An 18,677-nucleotide genomic window follows, 5' to 3' on the forward strand; every position below is an offset into this window, starting at 1 on the left:
GCCTGAGGGAAGGGGGAAGATGCTCTGTGTGTGAAGGTCAAGGATCAGCAACACCTGCAGCTACATCGGGGTCTCTCCCTCCAGCAAAGCCTGGGAGCTGCCAGGAGCTGAGCTCATCCTGGGACCAGATGGGGTCAGCCCAGCCTGAGTCACTGTCCCACTGCCTCTTCCCTGGCCAGCACTCACCCAACCCCTGTGGCACCGCTCCAGGATCCCCCCTGTGCCTCATGACCCTTCAAAACCTCCCAAAATAGGGCTGGGAACCCCACTGGTGCTGAGAGGGCAGAGGCACAGCCCAGCCCCAGGAGTGGCTCCGGAGTCACGGTGCCCTGAGGGAAGGGCTGGTGCCCGCTGGTCCCGCTTTCCCCTTTCTTGTGAGTCAACACCAGTGGAAAGGGCAGAGATGCAGACACCCTGACCCTGCCATCCCCTCGGTGGACAGGAGTTCGTGACAGCTCCGGGAGGATTCACCACTGGAGCAGCTGACAGGGTGTGGGGACAGTCCCAGGGGAGCGTGTCCCAGCACGAGGCCAGCGTGGTGCTGGCGAGGCCACAGTTACTCAGCCAGTGCCCGTGCACCAGTTACTCACCCGTGCCCGTGCCGTGCTCACCGCAGACTGAACTCATGGGGAGGAATTCCAACAAAAACTCACACTCATGGGGAGGAATTCCAACAAAAACTCACACTCATGGGAAAGAATTCCAAGAACTCACGCTCACATGGCGGAATTCCCAACAAGACCCCACTTGTGGCTGACAGCACAGCAGAGAAGCATCCCTGCCCCACACAGCACAGCACCCACTCCCAGTCAGAGCTCCACGGACAGCCCATTACCCACTCTCAGGTCCAGGACAGGGTGAGGGAGATTTCCCCTCCTGCCCAGCACCAGGGCTTGGCCACTGGCTCCCCATCACCCCCAGAATCACGAGGTTTTGGGGAGTCCCAGGAGCCCAAATGTAGATGAGGCAAAAGCTGGTTGTAAAAAAAGATTGATTTAGAGAATACAAAAAATTCAGGGGTGTCTCAGTCTCAAAAGTGCCATGAGGCAGAGCAGGGAGATGGCTCTGTGTGCAGAGGAGCAGCCCTCCAGCAGCTCAGTGACAGAGGCCATCCCAGCCATGCAGGGATGATCTCTGGGCTCCTCAGGGATCCCCCCTGGCCGGAGCAGCCCCACTCACAGCGCAGCAATGGCCTTGGCGGCGACACGGCGGCCCAGGGGCAGGCTGAGGTCAGTGATGGCAAGGACAATTTTGGGACTGGACATGGTGGACACCTTCACCAGCTCTGAAACCTGCCCAGGGACAGAGGAGAAGCACAGGTGAGTGTCACCAGGAGCCTGGGATGTGCCCATCCTGTGGGACCCTGTCCCAAGCTGCTGGACCTACCATGGTGAAGGGCATGAACTGGAGGATGCTCCCACGGCTGCCCTGCTCCAAGCACTCCACACACTCCTCCATGAACCACTGGACAAACTGGGTGTGGGTGCCAGCAGTCTTGGCCCCCAGGATGGAAGAGATGAGCAGGAAGAGGTTTGCTGTGGGGGCAGGGAAAGAACAACAGTCAGGTCACTTCTGGGAGGCTGCAGGTGGCCTGAACTCCCCACTGGTGTCCAGTGGTTGGATGTGACCCCATGGACCCATCCCCACCTTACCCAGCACCCGGTTCAGCGGGTCCCTCATGCTGACAGTGTGGAGCTGGGAGGCAGAGAGTGAGCTGCTCATGGAGCGATCTGTGGGCAGGAACAGAGTCAGGAACTGCCCCATGGCCCCCTTGGCTGAGCCAACGTGCCCATGCTGGCCAGCTCTGCCCACTCGAGGTCACCCAGTCCTGGGAGGAGCTTTGCCATATGGAGCAGTAGAGGTTTAGGCCCCCTGTACCCAAGAGAGTCTGTGCCAGCAGGGCACCCCAGAGACACAGCACAGATGGTCTCTGTCCCATCCCTGTCCCCTCTGCCAGCCCACAGGGAGCCCAGGCAGGTGTCCCAAGCTCCTTCTGGGGTGTGATATGTGGTGTCACGAGCAGGAGTGAAGGAGAACAGCAGCTACACACGTTACACATCCTGTGTGCAAGCCAGATGTTCAACAGCTGCACAGCAGCCCTTCCATCTCACTGTCAGGGTACAATCCAGCTATCATCCAAATCTAGCTGCAAATCCTGGGACAGACCAGGAGGATTGAGTTGACCACAGCTGTGAAGCACTGCTGGGCATTCCTGTGGGAAGAACGGGGTCAGGTCTGCTCCAACAGGATGGGAATACCCTTGGGAAGGCTCTTGTACACACCCCACAGCCCCTGCCCAAATCTGCAGGATCCACCTTGTGCTGCTCTGAGGATGCTCACCAGAAAAAGAAAGCCCTCCCACACTTTTCTCATGGAATCACATGAGTTAGATGGTGGCTGCAGGAAGCAGCATTTCCACATCACTGCAGCAAATAGCCCAAAAAAGTCCTGAATGTCACTGGGAAGAGGTGGGACTGCCTCAGGAGGTAAAAGAAGATAAGTGAAATAAAGGGAAAAGCCCATATTTCAACAGCAATGAAACCAACTGAAACCGAAGGTCAATGGATTGCCGAAAAATAATACAGAAAGTAATTTGGGATAAGGAGAGAAATAATGACCTGAGAATGTCCTGACTCACTGCTCAGGAGTGTGGACAATATAAGTGGGAACTGTGACAGCACCCACTGGGCAGGACATGGACCCCCCCCAGTAAATCCCCGCCGGAGCTGTCGCAACCCGTGACACTGCAGGGACAAGGGCCTCATCCGCTCTGCTTCGGTCTTGCTAACAGCACTGGAATGTCAGGATTTGGCCCCAGACACCAGGAATGTCACCTCCAGCTGTGGTCCCATGGGGGTGGCCAGAGGGACACAAAGCCTCCCTGAGTCCCTCGGGTGTGGGGTGCTGGGCTGGGGGACACTGGTATGAAAGGAAGGTATAATGTCATCCTTTTAAGTTGTTCTGATCAGAAGAATTAAGAAATTGATCTTTCCCAAAAGCAAAAACTCCAAGATGACTCAAAAAACACTTGAGAGCTCTAAATCCCCATCCAGCCCCCTTTGGGAAAGGAAGGGATTTTGTGCAAATACACATTTCACACCCAAAAGGGACAGTGAGGCAGAGGAGCCATCCCCCCTCCCCTGCTGCACTTACTGGGGCTGGAGAGGATGTTGGAATCCTCCTCGTTGGAGCTCAGCAGCCTCATGAGCTTGGAGGGCTGTGTGTCATCCAGAGGAAACAGGCTGATGTAATCCTGGGGGGGAGAGTGGGGTCAGCATCACCAGCCCCTCATCCTGCACAGGGCTGGTGACCCACCCAGGGCTCTGCACAGCCCCATGGCCAAGGATCTGATCTCTGTTCACTCAGAAAACCCTGACCAGCTCGTTACAGCCCCTTGCCCAGAAAAGAGAAGGGAGAACTCTGAATTTTAAGGTTGGAAGGACTCAGAGAACCCAGAAAAGCTGGGTAGGGAGTCTGGCTTTACCCACCTACTCCTGCCACCCTCACCTTCCTCAGCCACTACTGCTTTTGGGCACAGAGAGCCCCCTGCTCCATCCAGACCCACCTCGATGTCTTCCCGGTGCCTCTTCTTCTGCCGGGCCGAGGCCTGGACCTTGCTGTGGGAGGAGTAGGAGCTCAGGGCACACCAAACAGAGAGCCTGGGGACAGAGCAGGGACACAGCCAGTGCTGCCAGCCCACCTGACAATAGGGTGTGGGACATAGCAGCTTCCTCCTCGGAGGGGCACAGCAGGGAATGGGGAGCAGAACTGCTGCCACTGCCAAAGACAGAGCGGGATTTGAGCAGCTGGGATCCTCATCCCAGCACAGATCATCCCTCCATCTCCCCAAACAGGCCTCAAAGGAGAGAGTCTCCATTAGTCTGGGGTCTTACTTGGCCAGGGCCTTCCCAGGGGGGTCCATGAGGGTGTGCCACTTGGAGGAGTCTGTCAGCAGGTTGGGCAGGATGTGGCCCAGCAGTGTCAGTGTCAACTGCTGCATGTCCAGGCAGAAGATGGCATAGAGCAGCTCCACAGCCCTCAGTGTGTGCTCCTTCCGTGTCTCCTTCAGCAGCTCCTGCAGGACAGGGGGGAGAGGTGGGTCTGCCCCATTTCCCTCCAGTACCACAACTGTCCCAACACCCAGCCCAGGGACACACAGGACATTGGGAACTACACCCACCAGGCCTGGCCTCAGCACCCTGCCAGCACTAGGGGTCCCTCCTGCCCTCTCATACCTTGACCAGGTTGTTGCAGAACCAGTAGACGCCCCCCATGTGCAGCAGGGTGTCGAAGATGTGGATGGAGCGACTGTCAACCCAGCCCTTCTCCAGCACCTTGGTGAACACACTGGTCAGCACCTCCTTGATGGGCTTCTTGGGGGGCAGAAGATTCCAGTAGGGAATGGTGTCCATGCCAGTGGAAGGGAATTTGATCTGCGTGGCCGTTTGCTGCAGGACATCTGCACACATGTGCTCCAGGATGGAGCTCATGATCACCACACTGCAGCAGAGAGATGGTGTCAGGCAGGCACCAGGAGGGGACAGCAGGGCAGAGAATGGCACAGCACTGGGAAGGGACAGCAGGGCAGAGAATGGCATGGCACCAGGAGGGGACAGCAGGGCAGAGAATGGCACAGCACTGGGAAGGGACAGCAGGGAAGGAGATGGCACAGCACGAGGAAGGGACAGCAGGGCAGAGAATGGCACAGCACAGGGAAGGGACAGCAGGGCAGAGAACGGGAGGTGTAAGCTGGTCAGGAAATGGCATGGCACCAGGAAATGGAAACAGGGAAGATGGTGTGGTACTGGGAAGATCAAGAAAGGCAGGAGACAATGGCACTGGAATGTGGAAACAGGGCAGGAGGCAGCAGAGAACTGGAAAGTGAAAGCAGGACACGACATGAGATCAGAAGTGGAAGTGGGGCAGGAGGCCATGGCACTGGCAAGCAGATGCAGGGCAGGAGAGGGCACAGCATCAGAAGTGGAAAAGGGGAAGCAGGGTGGGAGATGTGGCACTGGGAAGTGGCAGCAGGGCAGGAACAGGCCCATGTCCCCAAGCTCACCGCTCGTTGTAGAACTGCAGCGTGTTCTCCCCGTACAGGGGGGTGGCGAGCTGCCGGATCATCTGCAGGGATTTCTCCCGCTCATCCAGGCCCAGCATGCGGACATGGGCCACCAGCCAGGCCACAGCACACACTGCCATGCTGCACACCTTCCCCTTGATGTTGTCTGTGATTTTCTAAGAGAGGAGACAGCAGAGGATGAGCACAGCCAGGTGGATGCACAGCCATCACCTCCTAGGGCTGTGGGTCCCAACTGCAGAATCCAAGCCCTTCTCTCCTCCATGGGTGACACTGTCCCTGCCAGTCCCACTGCCACCCACAGGACAGTTTGGAGTAGGAACAAAGGGCTGGGGACATCAGTTTCATCACAGCACATCAGTTTCCCACTTTCAAGTCACAGCAAGCTCCAAGGCAACTGTCAGAGGACAGGAGAACAGGGTACCCCAGATGTTCTGGGCTCCTGGTCCCTCAAAACACAGCACAGCTCCCCTCTGCCCTCACCAGCCCCACCTGGATGGACTCAAAGGTGAGGACTCCATTCTCCCAGGCATTGAGGATCTCCAGTATGGCAGCTGAGATGCTCAGACATACTTCATGCCATTTCATCTGCCTGTTGGAGCAAGATGGGGACTCAGACACAGCTGTAGGGCCAGAGGAGCTGGGCTGGGGGCTCCCCCCAGGCCTGGCAGGGTGGGCAATGGGTGGGCTCTTACACCAGCTTCATCTCAGAGGAATTGTTGAGGAGGGCAACCAGGGACTCCACTTTGGTGGAATCTGGGCGGAAGCAGGGGTGGTCGGGGTTGAGGATCTTCCCCTCCTCGGGCATGCAGGTCAACATCCAGGTCTCAAAGAAGGGCACCTCACCTGGAGGGTTGGAATCCGACAGGATCACCTGGAAAGGAACCAGCATGGGGTCTGCATCCCACAGTGACCCTGCTGGGGACCCTCACCCTGGGTCCTGTCCCCCCACCCTGGGGTGCTCATGGCCGTGGGAACAGCGCCGCCCTGTGGCCTGGAGGAAGAGACAGTCACTGGTCAGACCCCAGCAGGGCTGTGGTCAGCACCCTGGAGCATCCCATCTGTGGGTTGTGGTTTCCCCCAAAACCAGGGGGCTCCCCAGCAGAACACAGCCCAGATCAGAGGAGGGATTCCAGGTCAGCTGAGAGTGTGGCCACAAGGTCATTGTGTCTGGCTCAAACACGTCCCTTGTCCCCCCACCCCGTTGAGCCATGCATAGAAACCCTGGGGCTGGAGTCACACAGGCCAGCTGGGAGGGTCCTGTGGGGGCCATGAGCTGGGAACCCCACACGTCACTTCCTCCCCTCAGCCTGTGTCACCCAGGGGACACTATTTTTGTCCAAAAAAGCTTTGCACATCTGCTCAGCAGCAGCTGGGCAGGGAAGTTGCCGAGCTGGGAGCGGGGGGGGGATGAGATCTCATTGGACAGCCCTGGGCACATCCGTCCCTGCCTTGTCCCCCCTCCCTGCTCCCAGGGCTGGCTGGGCAGGACCCTTCTCTCCCCCTCCCTGCATTCCCAGTGTTTCGGTATCGTTTCGCCTCCCAACACACACAGATGTCGAAACCTGGAAAATTTTCACGCAACCAAAGTGCTGTTTCCTGAGCAGGGCTGTGAGTTCCTCCTTGGACAGGGAGGGCTGACACTGCTTGGCCATGCAACCCTCCAGACAGCCAGTGCCAAACTGGGAGCAGTCTGGTGAGCTCCATGGCCATTGGAAGCAGCGTTCCCACTGATCCCACTGTCCATCAATGGAGTACAGTCCAAGTCCTCAGGGAGGGGACAGCCAGTCCCACTCCATCACCGGGCACCCAGAGAGCCCCAGGGACAGATTTCCAGGTGGCAGGCAATGGGTGTTGTGCCCTGGGCTATGAAGTGGCTGCAGGGACAGCAGGGACAGCGGTGACAGTGGCAGGCTGGCCACTAGAGGAGGCTGATAGGCTGCAGCAGCGCAGGGGCTGAGCTGGCAGAGTGAGAGCCACTCTTGGAATCCAGCCTCATCCTTCCCCTCCCTCACAGGATCCAGTCCCACCCTCTCATCCCCTCGGAGGATCCTTACCTCTGAGCCATAGGTCTGGGCCACATGGCACAGCATGAGGAAGGAGATGTCAAAGAGCAGAGCCCGGACTGGGCCACTCTTGGCTGAGGGAGGAGAAATAAAAACCTTGGGGCTCTCTGGCCTCAGCAGGGGGAGGGAAACAGAACCCCACGAGCACAGGGGCCAGGGCCCTGCTTCCCCCACACCGCTTTTCTAGCCCCCCAAGTGCTTCTGTGTGAACAAGGGGATGTGGCAAGTGCCTCTCCCCACCCCATCTGCCTGTGTTTGAGCCCCCAGAGCAGCTCTGGACTCCCTCTGGGCAGCCCCAGCCCAAGTGGGGCCCCCGTCACCATGGAAGGTCAGAACACTCCGCAAGTTTCATCACACAGAGTCAGAGTCCTTATCTGGGCTGTGCTGACACATCACCCCTTCCAGGGAGGGAGCTGAGGGGCCCCCAGGCTCAGCTGGGGAGAGGGAAACACCCCAGATTTGGGATGGACACGCTCATGAAGGCAGTGTGTCCCCAGGAGCCCAGACCCCTGCTGGCACATGGCCCCTTCCCTGCCAGCACCCCCAGTCGGGCCCAGCACAGCTCAGCTTGCTCCAGTGCCACAGCCAGTCCCAGTTTAATGCAGCCAGGCCCCAGAGCATCCCAGCACGGACAGCAGGGGGGGTACAGCTCCAACCACCCCATGCATGGACACACATGCACTTACAGATTTCTCCGGTGATTTGCTTGGTGAATTCATTCAGCCTGGAGGGACAGAGAGCAAAGCATTGTCAGTCCAACCAGACAATTCCCAACCCTGAGACAGCCTGCAGACCACCCCCTCAAACTCCATCCCATCACAGAGGGGCAGGAGATGCAAGGCCCAGCTCTCCAACACCACAGGGACAAGTCACCTCCTCCCTGTCTCCACTCCCTGTGGCCATGCTGCTCACCCCACACCAATGGGCTCTCCCCAGAGCCAGCTCTGTGGGTGTTTTGGAGCACAGGTCCCCAAACAGGCTCCCCTGCACCCCAAGGCTGGGCCAAGCCACCTTGGGGGAGCCCATCACATAGCCCCATGTGTGTGCTGGTGCTTGTGCACCAACCAGGACACGTGTGTCTGCACAAGGCAGGGACACATTGCCCTGGATCCAGGGCTCTGCCACAGCCTTCAGTATTCTGAACACCCCCAGACCAACCAGCCACACCCAGCCCTATCTAGGGGGCAGTTTAGGGGGCTGCCTGTCCCCCCCAGCCCCGTGGTCACCACTCACAGCACCACCCAGGTGGACACTCACTTGACAAACTTCCGAGCAAAGGATTTCAGCTTCCCAGTGGCTGCTGCTGCTGCCAGCAGCAAGTCCAGGCTCTTCCCAGACAGCATGTGACCCAGGACCCCCAAAAGACCCTCTGGGGACTTGGAGTGATCTGCATCCATGGTCTACAAGCAAAAAAGTAAAGAGGAAAGGGAAGTCATGGGGAATGTGTGCTACAGAGCAGTAGCAAACTCCAGCTTTTGGGGTACAGAGTTGACCAGCTGCAAGAGCTGTCCCTAAGACCTTGAGGAGCAGGGGCCTGCTGGATTTGGAAGAGGCGGGATAGAGACCTCTGAGCCCCTGCCAGCAGCAGGAAAACATTCCCTGTCACTCAGTAGCAGCAAAACAAGCAGAGTGACACGGGGACATGGGGAGTCCCCAGGGAACAGGGGAGATGCACACAGGGAGCAGCTGAGCAGGATGGGCAGAGCTGGCTGGGCTCAGGCTGCTGGCACTGATGAGATGTCACCTGACAGCTCCTCCAGCTTCCTGGGAAGGAGGAGGGGAGCTCCTAATCTCCACAATGGAGCAGCAAGGCTCGAGTGATTCCTCCACTACTCCACCCCAGGGCAGGGGGAAATCCGGCACCTCCCAGCCGCCCTGGCTGCCTGGTTAGACCAATGCTGCTGGCAAAGGGCTCCAGGCCTGAGCCCAGCCAGTCCAGCACGGCTGCAGAAGGGCACTCACCTTCAGGATGTTGGTGACAGTGGGCTCAGCCCTCAGGATGAGCCCAGGGTTTGGCTGGATGTTGGCGTTCTCGGCCGATTTCAGGGACGGAGAGTTTTCCTTGTCTGCAGCCCTGGGGGACCCCAAAGAAGGGCCAGTGTGAAGGAATCCATCACCTTGCCTCCCTCCCTCCACCCACTGACACCTTCAAGGGACAGTCACTGCCTCAGGCCTCCACCAGCTGCTTATCTGATGGGACAGGCCCTGCCTGTACCCAACCTGTCCCAAACCAGCACCCCATCTCCCCAGGCTGCCATGTCCCAGTCCCCCAGTGTCAGCACAGCTGCACCCTCATGCTCCCCCCAAAAATAGGTGCTCCACCCCCACATGTGGGGGTTTCCCAGGCTTTGGTGTGGCTGTACCGTTTATCAATGAGGTTGTTCATGTTGGCCTCAGAGAGCAGCCCCTGCTTGCTGCACTCCTGCAGGAGCAGGCTCATGCAGTTGCAGCTGGAAGAGAAAGGAGAGCTGTAATCCCAAGGACAGAATTCCTGTCACCCCCAGACAGTGCCACAGCGCAGGGGGACTCATGAGCTGCCCTCCTGACCCTGTACCACCCCTCCAAGGGTGCTGCAGGGTCCAGAGCAGCTCTGAGTGTCACACACACGTGACTCAGCTGTCACACACTCACTGCCTCACTTATGTGGCAGCAGCAGGTCCTCAGGAAGAAGAAATGGGATCAGAAACTAACCCAGCTCTGCCAGGAGCTGTGCCAGCACCCCACACTGAGGACAGGGTGCTTGTGGCAGTTCTGGCCATGGTGAGCACTCACTTGCAGCGCTGGTCGGCTTTGTCGAGCAGAGGGGTCAACTTCAGCAGGAACTCGAAGGCACAGTTCACATCCTCAGTGAAATCCTGAAGAACACAAAGCCAGGCACTCAGCTCACCACGCTACTGGCACAGGCCCACCTCCCTCTGCCCCCATCTGCTCCATCAGGGAAGGTTCTTAGGACCAGCACCATCCTGGCACACACAGACCCCACAGACAGCCCTCCCATCTCACCTTGTCCCCTTGGGGATACTTCTTGAGTTTAACCAGCACTTGGGGCATCTGAAAGACACAGGGCACAGAGTGACACAAAGGTAGACCCTGTTCCACAGCTGGGACCCCCCAGCAGCACCAGCCCACACCAACACAGCTGCACACAGCTGCTCTCCCAGCCCCAGGAAAGCAGCATTTCTGGAGCAGGGGGACTTTGTGCCCCTGTTCCCCTCCATGGTGCTCTTCCACCATCACCTGGAGCCACATTCCCCCACAACATCTCAGGAAAACTCACTCTGCCAAACAAAATGCATGAATGGGGCTGAAATGAGCTGATAGTAAAGCTGATGGTCAGTGGGTGACAGGATGGCTGCAGTGGGTTCAGGAGGGACCCCAAGGGGCACAGTGTGAGGTGTGGGGGTATCCCAAGGGACATCCTGAGGGTCACACTGGGTGAAGGGTATGCTGTGGGGTTGGAAGGCATCCCAAGGAACACATTGTGGGGTGAGGGACACCTTGAGGGGCCTCTCTGTGTGGTGTGGGCACCCCAAGGGGCACACTGCAAGACAGAAGAGCTAATTGCTCTGGCAGAGCTCAGAGCTCAGCAGGAATCAGATCTCAGCAGGGAAAGGGCAGCAGCAGGGAGGGATTCAGTGCTGGGGCTGAGCCCTACCTTCAGGAAGGTGAAGGCTGTCCACTTGAGCTCCTCTGTGCCCTCAGGACACTCGATGAGGCCCACAAAACAGGCCTTCCAGATCTCCAGCACGAAGAGTGGGGAGGGGATGCGCTGTGGGGCACAAACACAAATCCTCCCAGTGCTGGGCTGGCAGCAATGCACATCCCCCCACACAGCCAAACCCCTGCAGAGGTGTTGATGGGCTCCTGCTGCTCCCCTGGACCAGCACCATGGCACTGCTCCCCTGGACCAGCACCATGGCACAGAGCTGTGGCCTGGCCCCACAGCCCCAGGCTGCCTGAGCAGAGCACACTGTCACTTCTGTACCTGCATCCTCTTCACCATCATCAGCTGCTCCACCAGTGGCTGGGTCTCTCCTGTGAGGTTCATGGTGCCCTCCAGCAGCACCACGGCGTGCACGGTGGGGAAGCCTGTCTTGTTCAGCTGCTCTGAGTGGACTGAGAGCATGGTGGGGATGCTGGGTGGAAGAGGACAGGCCAGGGTCACTGGAGCCCTGCAGGGACAGATTCCTGCTCCTCCTGTCCTACTCCCATTCCCTGGCCAAACCCCTGACCTTTGCTGCCCCGGGGTAGGACACTGGAACACCTGGGCCTGGGAGTTCCAAGGCATAGACAAGCCCTTGGGCCCTGGGAGTAATTCCAGGGGAATGTAGAGCAGGGACAGCAGCTCTGGTGTGGCCAGAGCAGCTGAGGGATACTAAAAGGTCTCAGGGTCACCAGAGGAGCAACACCTGGGTAAGACTTTTCTGCAACAGGTCACCACTAGCCCTATCCTCTCCCTTACGGGCAGCCCCTGCTGGAGCAGGGATCTGAGCTGGGAAGGGACAGGGAAGCAGGAGCCTCTCAGTCCTCAGAGCAGGAAATTTAGGGGATTCAGAGTGGGGCTCAGACCCATTTTGCCCCCTGAGCCCAAGGAGCAGCAGCACACAGCCACCTCTTGATGAGGGACACGCAGTCATCAGCCTTGCTCCGCAGCGGGGAGCTGCCAAGGTTGTTCAGGTTCTCTCCCAGCTTGACGAGGGACTGCTCCACAGTGCTCCAGGAGGCTGGGGAGGGAAGGCTGGGATTCAGTGAGGGGACAGTGGCACATGGGGAAGCCAAGATGGGTTGAAGAGGCTGGACCCAGGGGTCTGTGTACTCCCAGCAGGTCCCACCCCAAGCCCAGCCTGGCACAGCCTCCTGGCCAGCCACAGTCACAGATGAAGGCACGGGGCTGTGCCAGGCTGTCAGAGCACAGGGCTTGCCACGCACCCAGGAACAGCTCATGCAGCCTTCACATTAATTCTGCTCCTCTTCCAAGGGCAGCACAGAGGGGAGGGGGCAGAGAGTGGCACAGAGCCAGGGAGGAGACAGTTACAGCAACAGGGCTGGAAGATGGATAGGCTTGGAGCTGCAGGGACAATGCGGCAGGAGCCGGGCAGGGGGAAGGGAGAGGTGGCAATGGCATCTCTCCAGGGCCAGCACACAGGGCAGGGACATACACGTCTCTTCCAGCTTGGCAATGTGGATCAGGGCACGGTTCTTGGTGCTGCTGAGCATCTTCTCCAGCCGCTCCAGGCACATCTTGAGCTGGTTCTCTGCTGCCGCCTGCTCCAGGGGCTCCTTCACCTTTTCAGCGTAGAAGGCGGCGCAGCGCAGGAGCCAGGTGAGGGCACTCAGCAGCGCCCGGCAGAGGCTGATGCACTCCTCAGCCTTGCCGTGGCAGCTGGGACAGGAGAGAAGTGGGAATATGCTCACTGTGTGTGTGGAAACTGAGGCACAGACACTGGGTAGGCTGAGGAACCCAAAACCAGGTGCCACACTCCCAGCCCACTCCTCTGCTGCAGATCCCAACCTGCTCATCCCACCGGCAGTGCCAGGGGGAAGGAGACACCCCCACCCCCCACCATACAGCATCCTCGCTGGCCTCTCCACTACAGGGAAACTTTCCAAGCTTTTAATCAAATTATCTTGCTAAGAGAGGCTCAGCATTGATCAGTGCACTGTGAGAGGTGAATGCTTTCCCCTCCTGATGCACAAATCATCGGGGCCAGAAGTTTTGATCAAATTAAGCAGAGGATCAGAGCAGGCAGGAGAGGATTAAGGACTGGCTCTGCAGTTGGCCAGCGACAGCTCCTTGTCAACATCTGCCACTGATGCATATTCATTGCTGCTGCTTCATTTCATCTCATTGAAGAGCCTTCCTCATCCTCCTTCTCCTCCCACTGTCCCTGCCACATGCTCCCACCTCCCAGAAGAGGCTGTCAGGGGTTAACAGGAAGATTTCTGAGCTTTCTAAAAAAGTTTTTGTGGCCTGAATTGTCTGGACTCCCCTGGGTCCTGCAACACCAGCGGAAGAGCATAAAGGGAAAAAACAAGGCAGCGCCTGGGGCAGCACAGGCAGGACCAGACGGGACACAGCAGCCAGGGCCTGGGAAGGTGCAGAGGGAAAGGAAATAGAGACCCTCAGACCATGGGTCTTACATCCACCCCATCCACCTGAAGTGGGCAGGAAAACAACAGTGAGGTTTCTCCCAGAATAGGGGGGTTTCTGACAGCTTCTCACAAAGCTCGTGGGGTTTGGATTCCCTCTACTGTCCCTGTGCTGGCACTCACGTGGCAGCAACTTGGTAATGGACACAGAGTTGGAGAGGGAACCCTGAGTATCCTGATATCAGACAGGACCCCTAGGCTCCACTGGCTCCTGGTTCTGCTCATGGCACAGCCAGGCAGGGATGGTAGCCCTGGAACATCACACAGTACCTGAGGCGGTCACAGAACATGTCCATGATCTCCAAGAGCGACTGGACACACAAATCCCGGGAGAAGTCATCGAACTAGAGCAGGGGAACACAGAGAGACTGCAGATGGGGGCTGCTCCGACAGCTCCCGACACAAGCTCAAGCCCTTCCTCCAGGGCCGGGCCAGGCTCTGCGGCCGCAGGACACTCCCACTGGCAGCTGCCCAGAAGCCACTTGAATGAGAAGTAGGTCAGGACTGTCTGTCGGCCAGGTCGTGCCCTCCCGGGGTGGCGAAAGGCGGTGAGGCCGCCGCAGCAGGGCCGGGGCTGGGTTTTCTCCGCAGCCTCAGGCCGGGGCTGCGCTGTCCTGGCTCGGTGGTGGTGGCCGCACGCCAGCCCCCTGCCCACCCCCGGCTGGGTGAGGCTGGCAGCGCCAGCAGCCCGGCCGGCCGCGGGGCTGGGGGCGGGGGGCAGCAGAAGCGCGGCTCCCCCGCCTCCTCCCGGAGCAGATGGGGAGCCCCGCCGGGCCGGAGCTTGCCCGCAGCTCCGCGCTGGACCCACGCTGCGCTGAAGGAGGAAGGCTCGGCTGTCAAGGTCAGCGCTGTGCCCGCCCCTCCGAACGGGCAGCGACTCGGCACCGGGTAACAGCAACGAGCCCGAGCCCTTCGGAGCAGAGCTGGGCTGGGCTCTGCCCTGTCCTCCCCGACATCGGCGCTGGGACCGCTGGAGGGGTTCCCACCTTGCCAGGGCTTCACAGCACAGCTCCGAGCTCAGCCTGCAGACCCCCAAAATTTTATGCCAGCGGCGTTCTTCTCCCATCCCCCATAACAACAACAAGGGAAATCATTCTCCCTGAAGTAATTTCTCTTTTGGTCACCCTGAGTAGGGTGCCTGAGGTGACCCTGACAAGGAAGAGAGTGGGGTGTCTGTCATAGCCTATGAGGGGCTTCCCAACACCAAGCACAGGCAGCCATGCAGGGTGCTCAGTGTCCCCCCTTAAGCAGCACAGGGACACAGCAGCCGTGGGAAGCCACAGCTGAGCTTGGTGTGTGGCTGCAGCCGCACGGCCCAGGCCCTGGCAGCTCCTCCACGGGCAGCTCCGATCCCCACAGCGCTGCCAGCACCGCCGGCTGCAGCGGGATGTGGTTTCCGGCGGTTGGGATGGGGTTACACACAGCCCGGGAGCCTGCCAGGCCCCCCAGGGCAGAGGGACCAGGCACTCACACCCCCAAAAACCCTCTGGGACCCGCGGCAGCCCATCCCCAGGGGGACACAGAAAGGCTCAGGCGCTAATCTGCGCTGGCTGCCCGCTGCTGACTCAGCCCAGGACGTCGCTTTCCACTTGACCTATATTTGGTGGGAGTTGTGGGAAGGAAAGGGATTCGCGGGGTTGTGGGTAAAGAGTGAAACCTCTGAGAGCACCTGGCAGAGCCCTACCTTGCTGATGGCCGTCAGCACCGTGGAATAAGACACCATCTACAACACAGAAAGCCAAAACAAGCGCGGTGTCACGGGGGCTGGGTGCCAGCACCGTGCTCGTTGCTGAGGAACGGCAAGGTCAGGGCATGGCCCCACTGCCTGTCACCACAGACAGGGCCGGGGCCGGGGCGCTGACCCGGCACAAATCCAAACAGACATTTTTAGGTGATCGCTGATGTGTTTCACACAAACTTTAGGCGATATTAAATGCCAGGATATGAAAGCGTGGCGCTCACAGCGAGCGCAGAGCCTCTCGGGGGGCAGAATTCCCACCCTGGGCGATGGCAGAGGCTATTTATGGAAACATTCCTGCCCAGGGCACGTGCTGAGCCCTGCACTGCCTGCCCCAGCCCAGGAGAGGTTCAGATGGGGGATTTGGGGTGCCTGCCCACCACCAACACCCCCAGTTGCTTTGCCCAAGCTCACTGAAGCTGCAAGGTGACCCCCAGCAGCACCAGCAAGTCCTTACCTGGGAACTGATTGCATATTTCAGGTAGGACAAGATGAGTGGGTTTGGGGACGGCCCAATCATGGCCTGCTCCAGAAGAGCCTCTGCAAGGAAAAAGGGTCCCAGGTCAGCACACAGGGACACACAGACACACTGTTCTCCCCTCATCCCACAGGGAAGCTGGCAAAGTCCAACTGCACCAACCACAGCAACTCCTTCACTGAATCCCACAACTTTCTAATCCCTGACGGGCACAAACCAGTAAATAATTCAGGCAGAGCACACAGCCTCCTGCTAATATAGCTCTCTCTGGGTGCTCCAGCCCCGAAACTGCTGCTGTTGCTGCTCTCCACATTCTCCTCCCTCCCACTTCTTGCCAGAAGGCTCCTGCAGCCTCCACCGAGTGCCTTTTGCCCAGGCACCTGGGGCTGAGCTTGGGGCACCAGTCCCCTGCACTGGGCGCAGCCCTGCCCGTCTGGCCCTCAGTGGCCTGAGGGGCTCTGCCCGTCCCATCTGCTCAGCCAAGCCTTTAATTGTCCATTTGAACCATGGCAGAGTGCAGGAAGCACCTCCCCGAGCAGGCCCCGGGCTGCGGCGCGGGCTGCAAGTAGGTCAGAGCACCCAGATGTAACAGGGGGAGCAGCAGCCGGGTGGGAAGTTGTCGCCCCAAAGCCAAGGAGGAGGAGCCATTGCCAGATCCCGAGTGCAGGAGCAGGAGACTCCCTGGGTCTCGCTCCAAGGCTGAATCCTGGGCCAACAGCGTCTGGGATGAGGACAGAAGGCTGGTGGCAGCCGTCCCCTCCCCAGCCCATCCCAGAGTGTCACCGTGAGCCAGCCACATGCTGCTCCCCGCTGCAGACATGTCAGCAGCGATCTGCCAGGCCCTGCCGTGATCCTGGCAGCTCGTGCCAGCTTTCCCTCCTTTGTACTTCCAAGCTGAAAGGCATGAGCTTGGGAAAAGACAGTTTCAGGGGCTGTGGTGAGGAAGGGAGCTGCTGTTCCAGCCATCAGGACTTTGGGAACGAGCTCTCTCTGTGTGCACAGAGTTAGGGCCAGTATCCTGCTCATGTGGCTCCCAAAAGGAAAAGGGGACATGGCTCCTTCCCCTCCTGGCAGAGGAGCTGCCCCAAAGAAGCCACTGAGCCCTGGCTAAATGTGGGCCAGGAGAAACTCGTTCCTGCAGAAATAACAGGGAATTATCATCTCTGCGTCTGTTTTTGGGGATACACAGATGAGCCCAAGCCAAGCACCCTGCAGGCCTTGCTGCCAGTGGAGCAGGAGCCGGTGCCACCAGGGTGGGAACAGATACCAGGGAGCTCCAGGGACCAGCTGGGCAGCAGCAGGACTGGCCCTCGAGCCAACCACCCCCACCCCCAGCAAATCCATCCAGAGCAAATCCATCTCCCCACGGCCACAGCTCGACTTGGCCCCTCCAGCCACACCTCGGAGATGACAAACCCAGCAGGGGCAGCTCAGCAGTGACAAAAAACAGACACTGACAGAAAATCCAATGGGAGGATGGAGAGAGAGGGAAAACATCCACAGGGGAAAGATCCCCACGCTCAGAGGAGTGAGAGCTGATGTCTGTGTGGGACTGGTTCCTTTAAAGCCCCTGGAGCAGCAACCCCCAGCTCTGTTTATTTATCCAGGGACTTGCTGCACAGGGAAAATCCCAGCACCAAGTTTCTATAATTAGAAGGTGAGCCTGGCAAATCTTTAAACCAGTCCTAGCCTTTGGCAGGATTTGTGTGAAATGCCCTTGAATTGGGCTGGGAAGCAGCCTTGGGAGCAGCACCTGGCTCCTGTGCAGAGCTAGAATCAGGAAATCATTAAGGCTGGAAAGACCTCCAAGAGCATCTAACCACTAACCCAAGTCCCCAGGAGCCACATCCACATGGTAACTCCACCACAGCCTGTTCCAACATCTAACCACCCTTTCAATGAAGAAATTTTTCCTAATTTCCAACCTAATTCTCTCCTGGCTCAACTTGAAGCTGCTTCTCTTGTCCCAAAAGCCAGGCTGTGCTGACCCTTGAACCATCCCATGGGGAAAAAGGAGGGAATGATCCCAAAACGGAGCTGGCAAGGTGGGAAAGGGGCGAGGGAACAGTTGGGAATGGGCTGACATGGTTGGGAATGGGCATTTTGGCATTAAAAGCAGTGTGGGAAGGGGGGAACCAAAATGCAACAGGGACCCCCATAACACCCCTGTCTACACCCCAAAGGAGGCAACACTGGCGCCCCAAATACCCGCGTGGAGACCCCCAAAACAGCCCAATGTGCCCAGCAAGGAGGGGGAACCCCCTGCCTCCCCCCGACCTGCCAAGTTGAGGATGTCCCAGGTGGCTCCACGGGGGAAGAACCGCTTCATGTTTATGGCCCATTGATAGTCGCTCCAGCGCTCCTTCCAGGCCTGCAGGATGGCCTGTTTCAGGTTCACCACCTTCATGGTCACCCTGCGGACGGACAGCTCAAGGCGAGGGGGACGGAGCCCTGACCCGGCCGGGCGGGGCACAGCGGGCCGGGCAGCGCGGGGAAGCGGCCCAGCGGCTTCGGAGGGGCGCAGCTGGGATTCTTCCTGCTCCCCAGGCCTGGGGGAGCTCGGAGTATCCCCGGAGCCCCCCGCAGCCCCCTGAGGTCCGGTGCCCGCGGGTCCCGCCGGATCCCACCGCCCCTCACCGCGGCCCGGCGCCGCCCTCAGCGCCTGGGCACCGCCATTGCGGCACCTGCCAACAAGGAGCGCGCTGATTGGGCGGCGGGGCACGGCGGGCGCGGGGGGTGATGGGAGTTGTAGTTCGGGGGGGCCGGGGCGGGCGGGGGCGGGAGTGAGCGTGCAAAGGGTGGGTGGAAACGGGGGGCGAGTGTGCAAACACCGGGGTGAGAGTGCAAACACCGTGTGGGTGAGCAAACAGGGGAGAGTGGACTAACACGGGATTGTGTTTGTGTTGAAACGCGGGGCTGAGTGTGGAAATAGGACTTGGCTGTGCAAACACCGGGGGTGAGTGTGCAAATAAGGGGGGGTGTGCAAACAAGGGAGGGTGTGAAAATGAGGGGTTGCAAACACGGGGGTGTGCAAACGGGGGAGGGTGTGCAAATAGCAGGGGTGTGGAAAGGTGGGGGGGTACAAACACGGGGGAGGGTGTAAATATTGTGTATATGTCAAAATGAGTTGCGTAAAACCAGGGTAAATGTAAAAACGGGATGTAC

At 59.1% G+C, this 18,677-nt stretch overlaps 1 protein-coding gene across 1 annotated transcript; it reads right to left on the reverse strand.

The window, feature by feature from the left end:
- Positions 1 to 974: 974 nt before the first annotated feature.
- On the reverse strand, positions 975 to 18,192 carry MED24 (mediator complex subunit 24). The gene is made up of 25 exons (XM_033079083.1): positions 17,790 to 18,192; positions 15,492 to 15,574; positions 14,981 to 15,019; positions 13,567 to 13,640; positions 12,306 to 12,529; positions 11,759 to 11,870; positions 11,132 to 11,282; positions 10,802 to 10,915; positions 10,150 to 10,197; positions 9,919 to 10,001; positions 9,510 to 9,596; positions 9,109 to 9,220; positions 8,404 to 8,546; positions 7,833 to 7,870; positions 7,138 to 7,220; positions 5,776 to 5,954; positions 5,573 to 5,672; positions 5,063 to 5,238; positions 4,236 to 4,500; positions 3,894 to 4,075; positions 3,566 to 3,659; positions 3,154 to 3,253; positions 1,653 to 1,730; positions 1,387 to 1,535; positions 975 to 1,292 (listed from the first exon to the last, which is right to left on the reverse strand). Exons 1-25 carry the CDS (start codon positions 17,917 to 17,919, stop codon positions 1,176 to 1,178), a joined length of 2,961 nt encoding a protein of 986 aa, XP_032934974.1. The 5' UTR covers positions 17,920 to 18,192; the 3' UTR covers positions 975 to 1,175.
- Between the last annotated feature and the right edge of the window lie 485 nt (positions 18,193 to 18,677).

Source organism: Catharus ustulatus, chromosome 23, assembly GCF_009819885.2.
Source record: "Catharus ustulatus isolate bCatUst1 chromosome 23, bCatUst1.pri.v2, whole genome shotgun sequence".
NCBI classification, from domain to species: domain Eukaryota; kingdom Metazoa; phylum Chordata; class Aves; order Passeriformes; family Turdidae; genus Catharus; species Catharus ustulatus.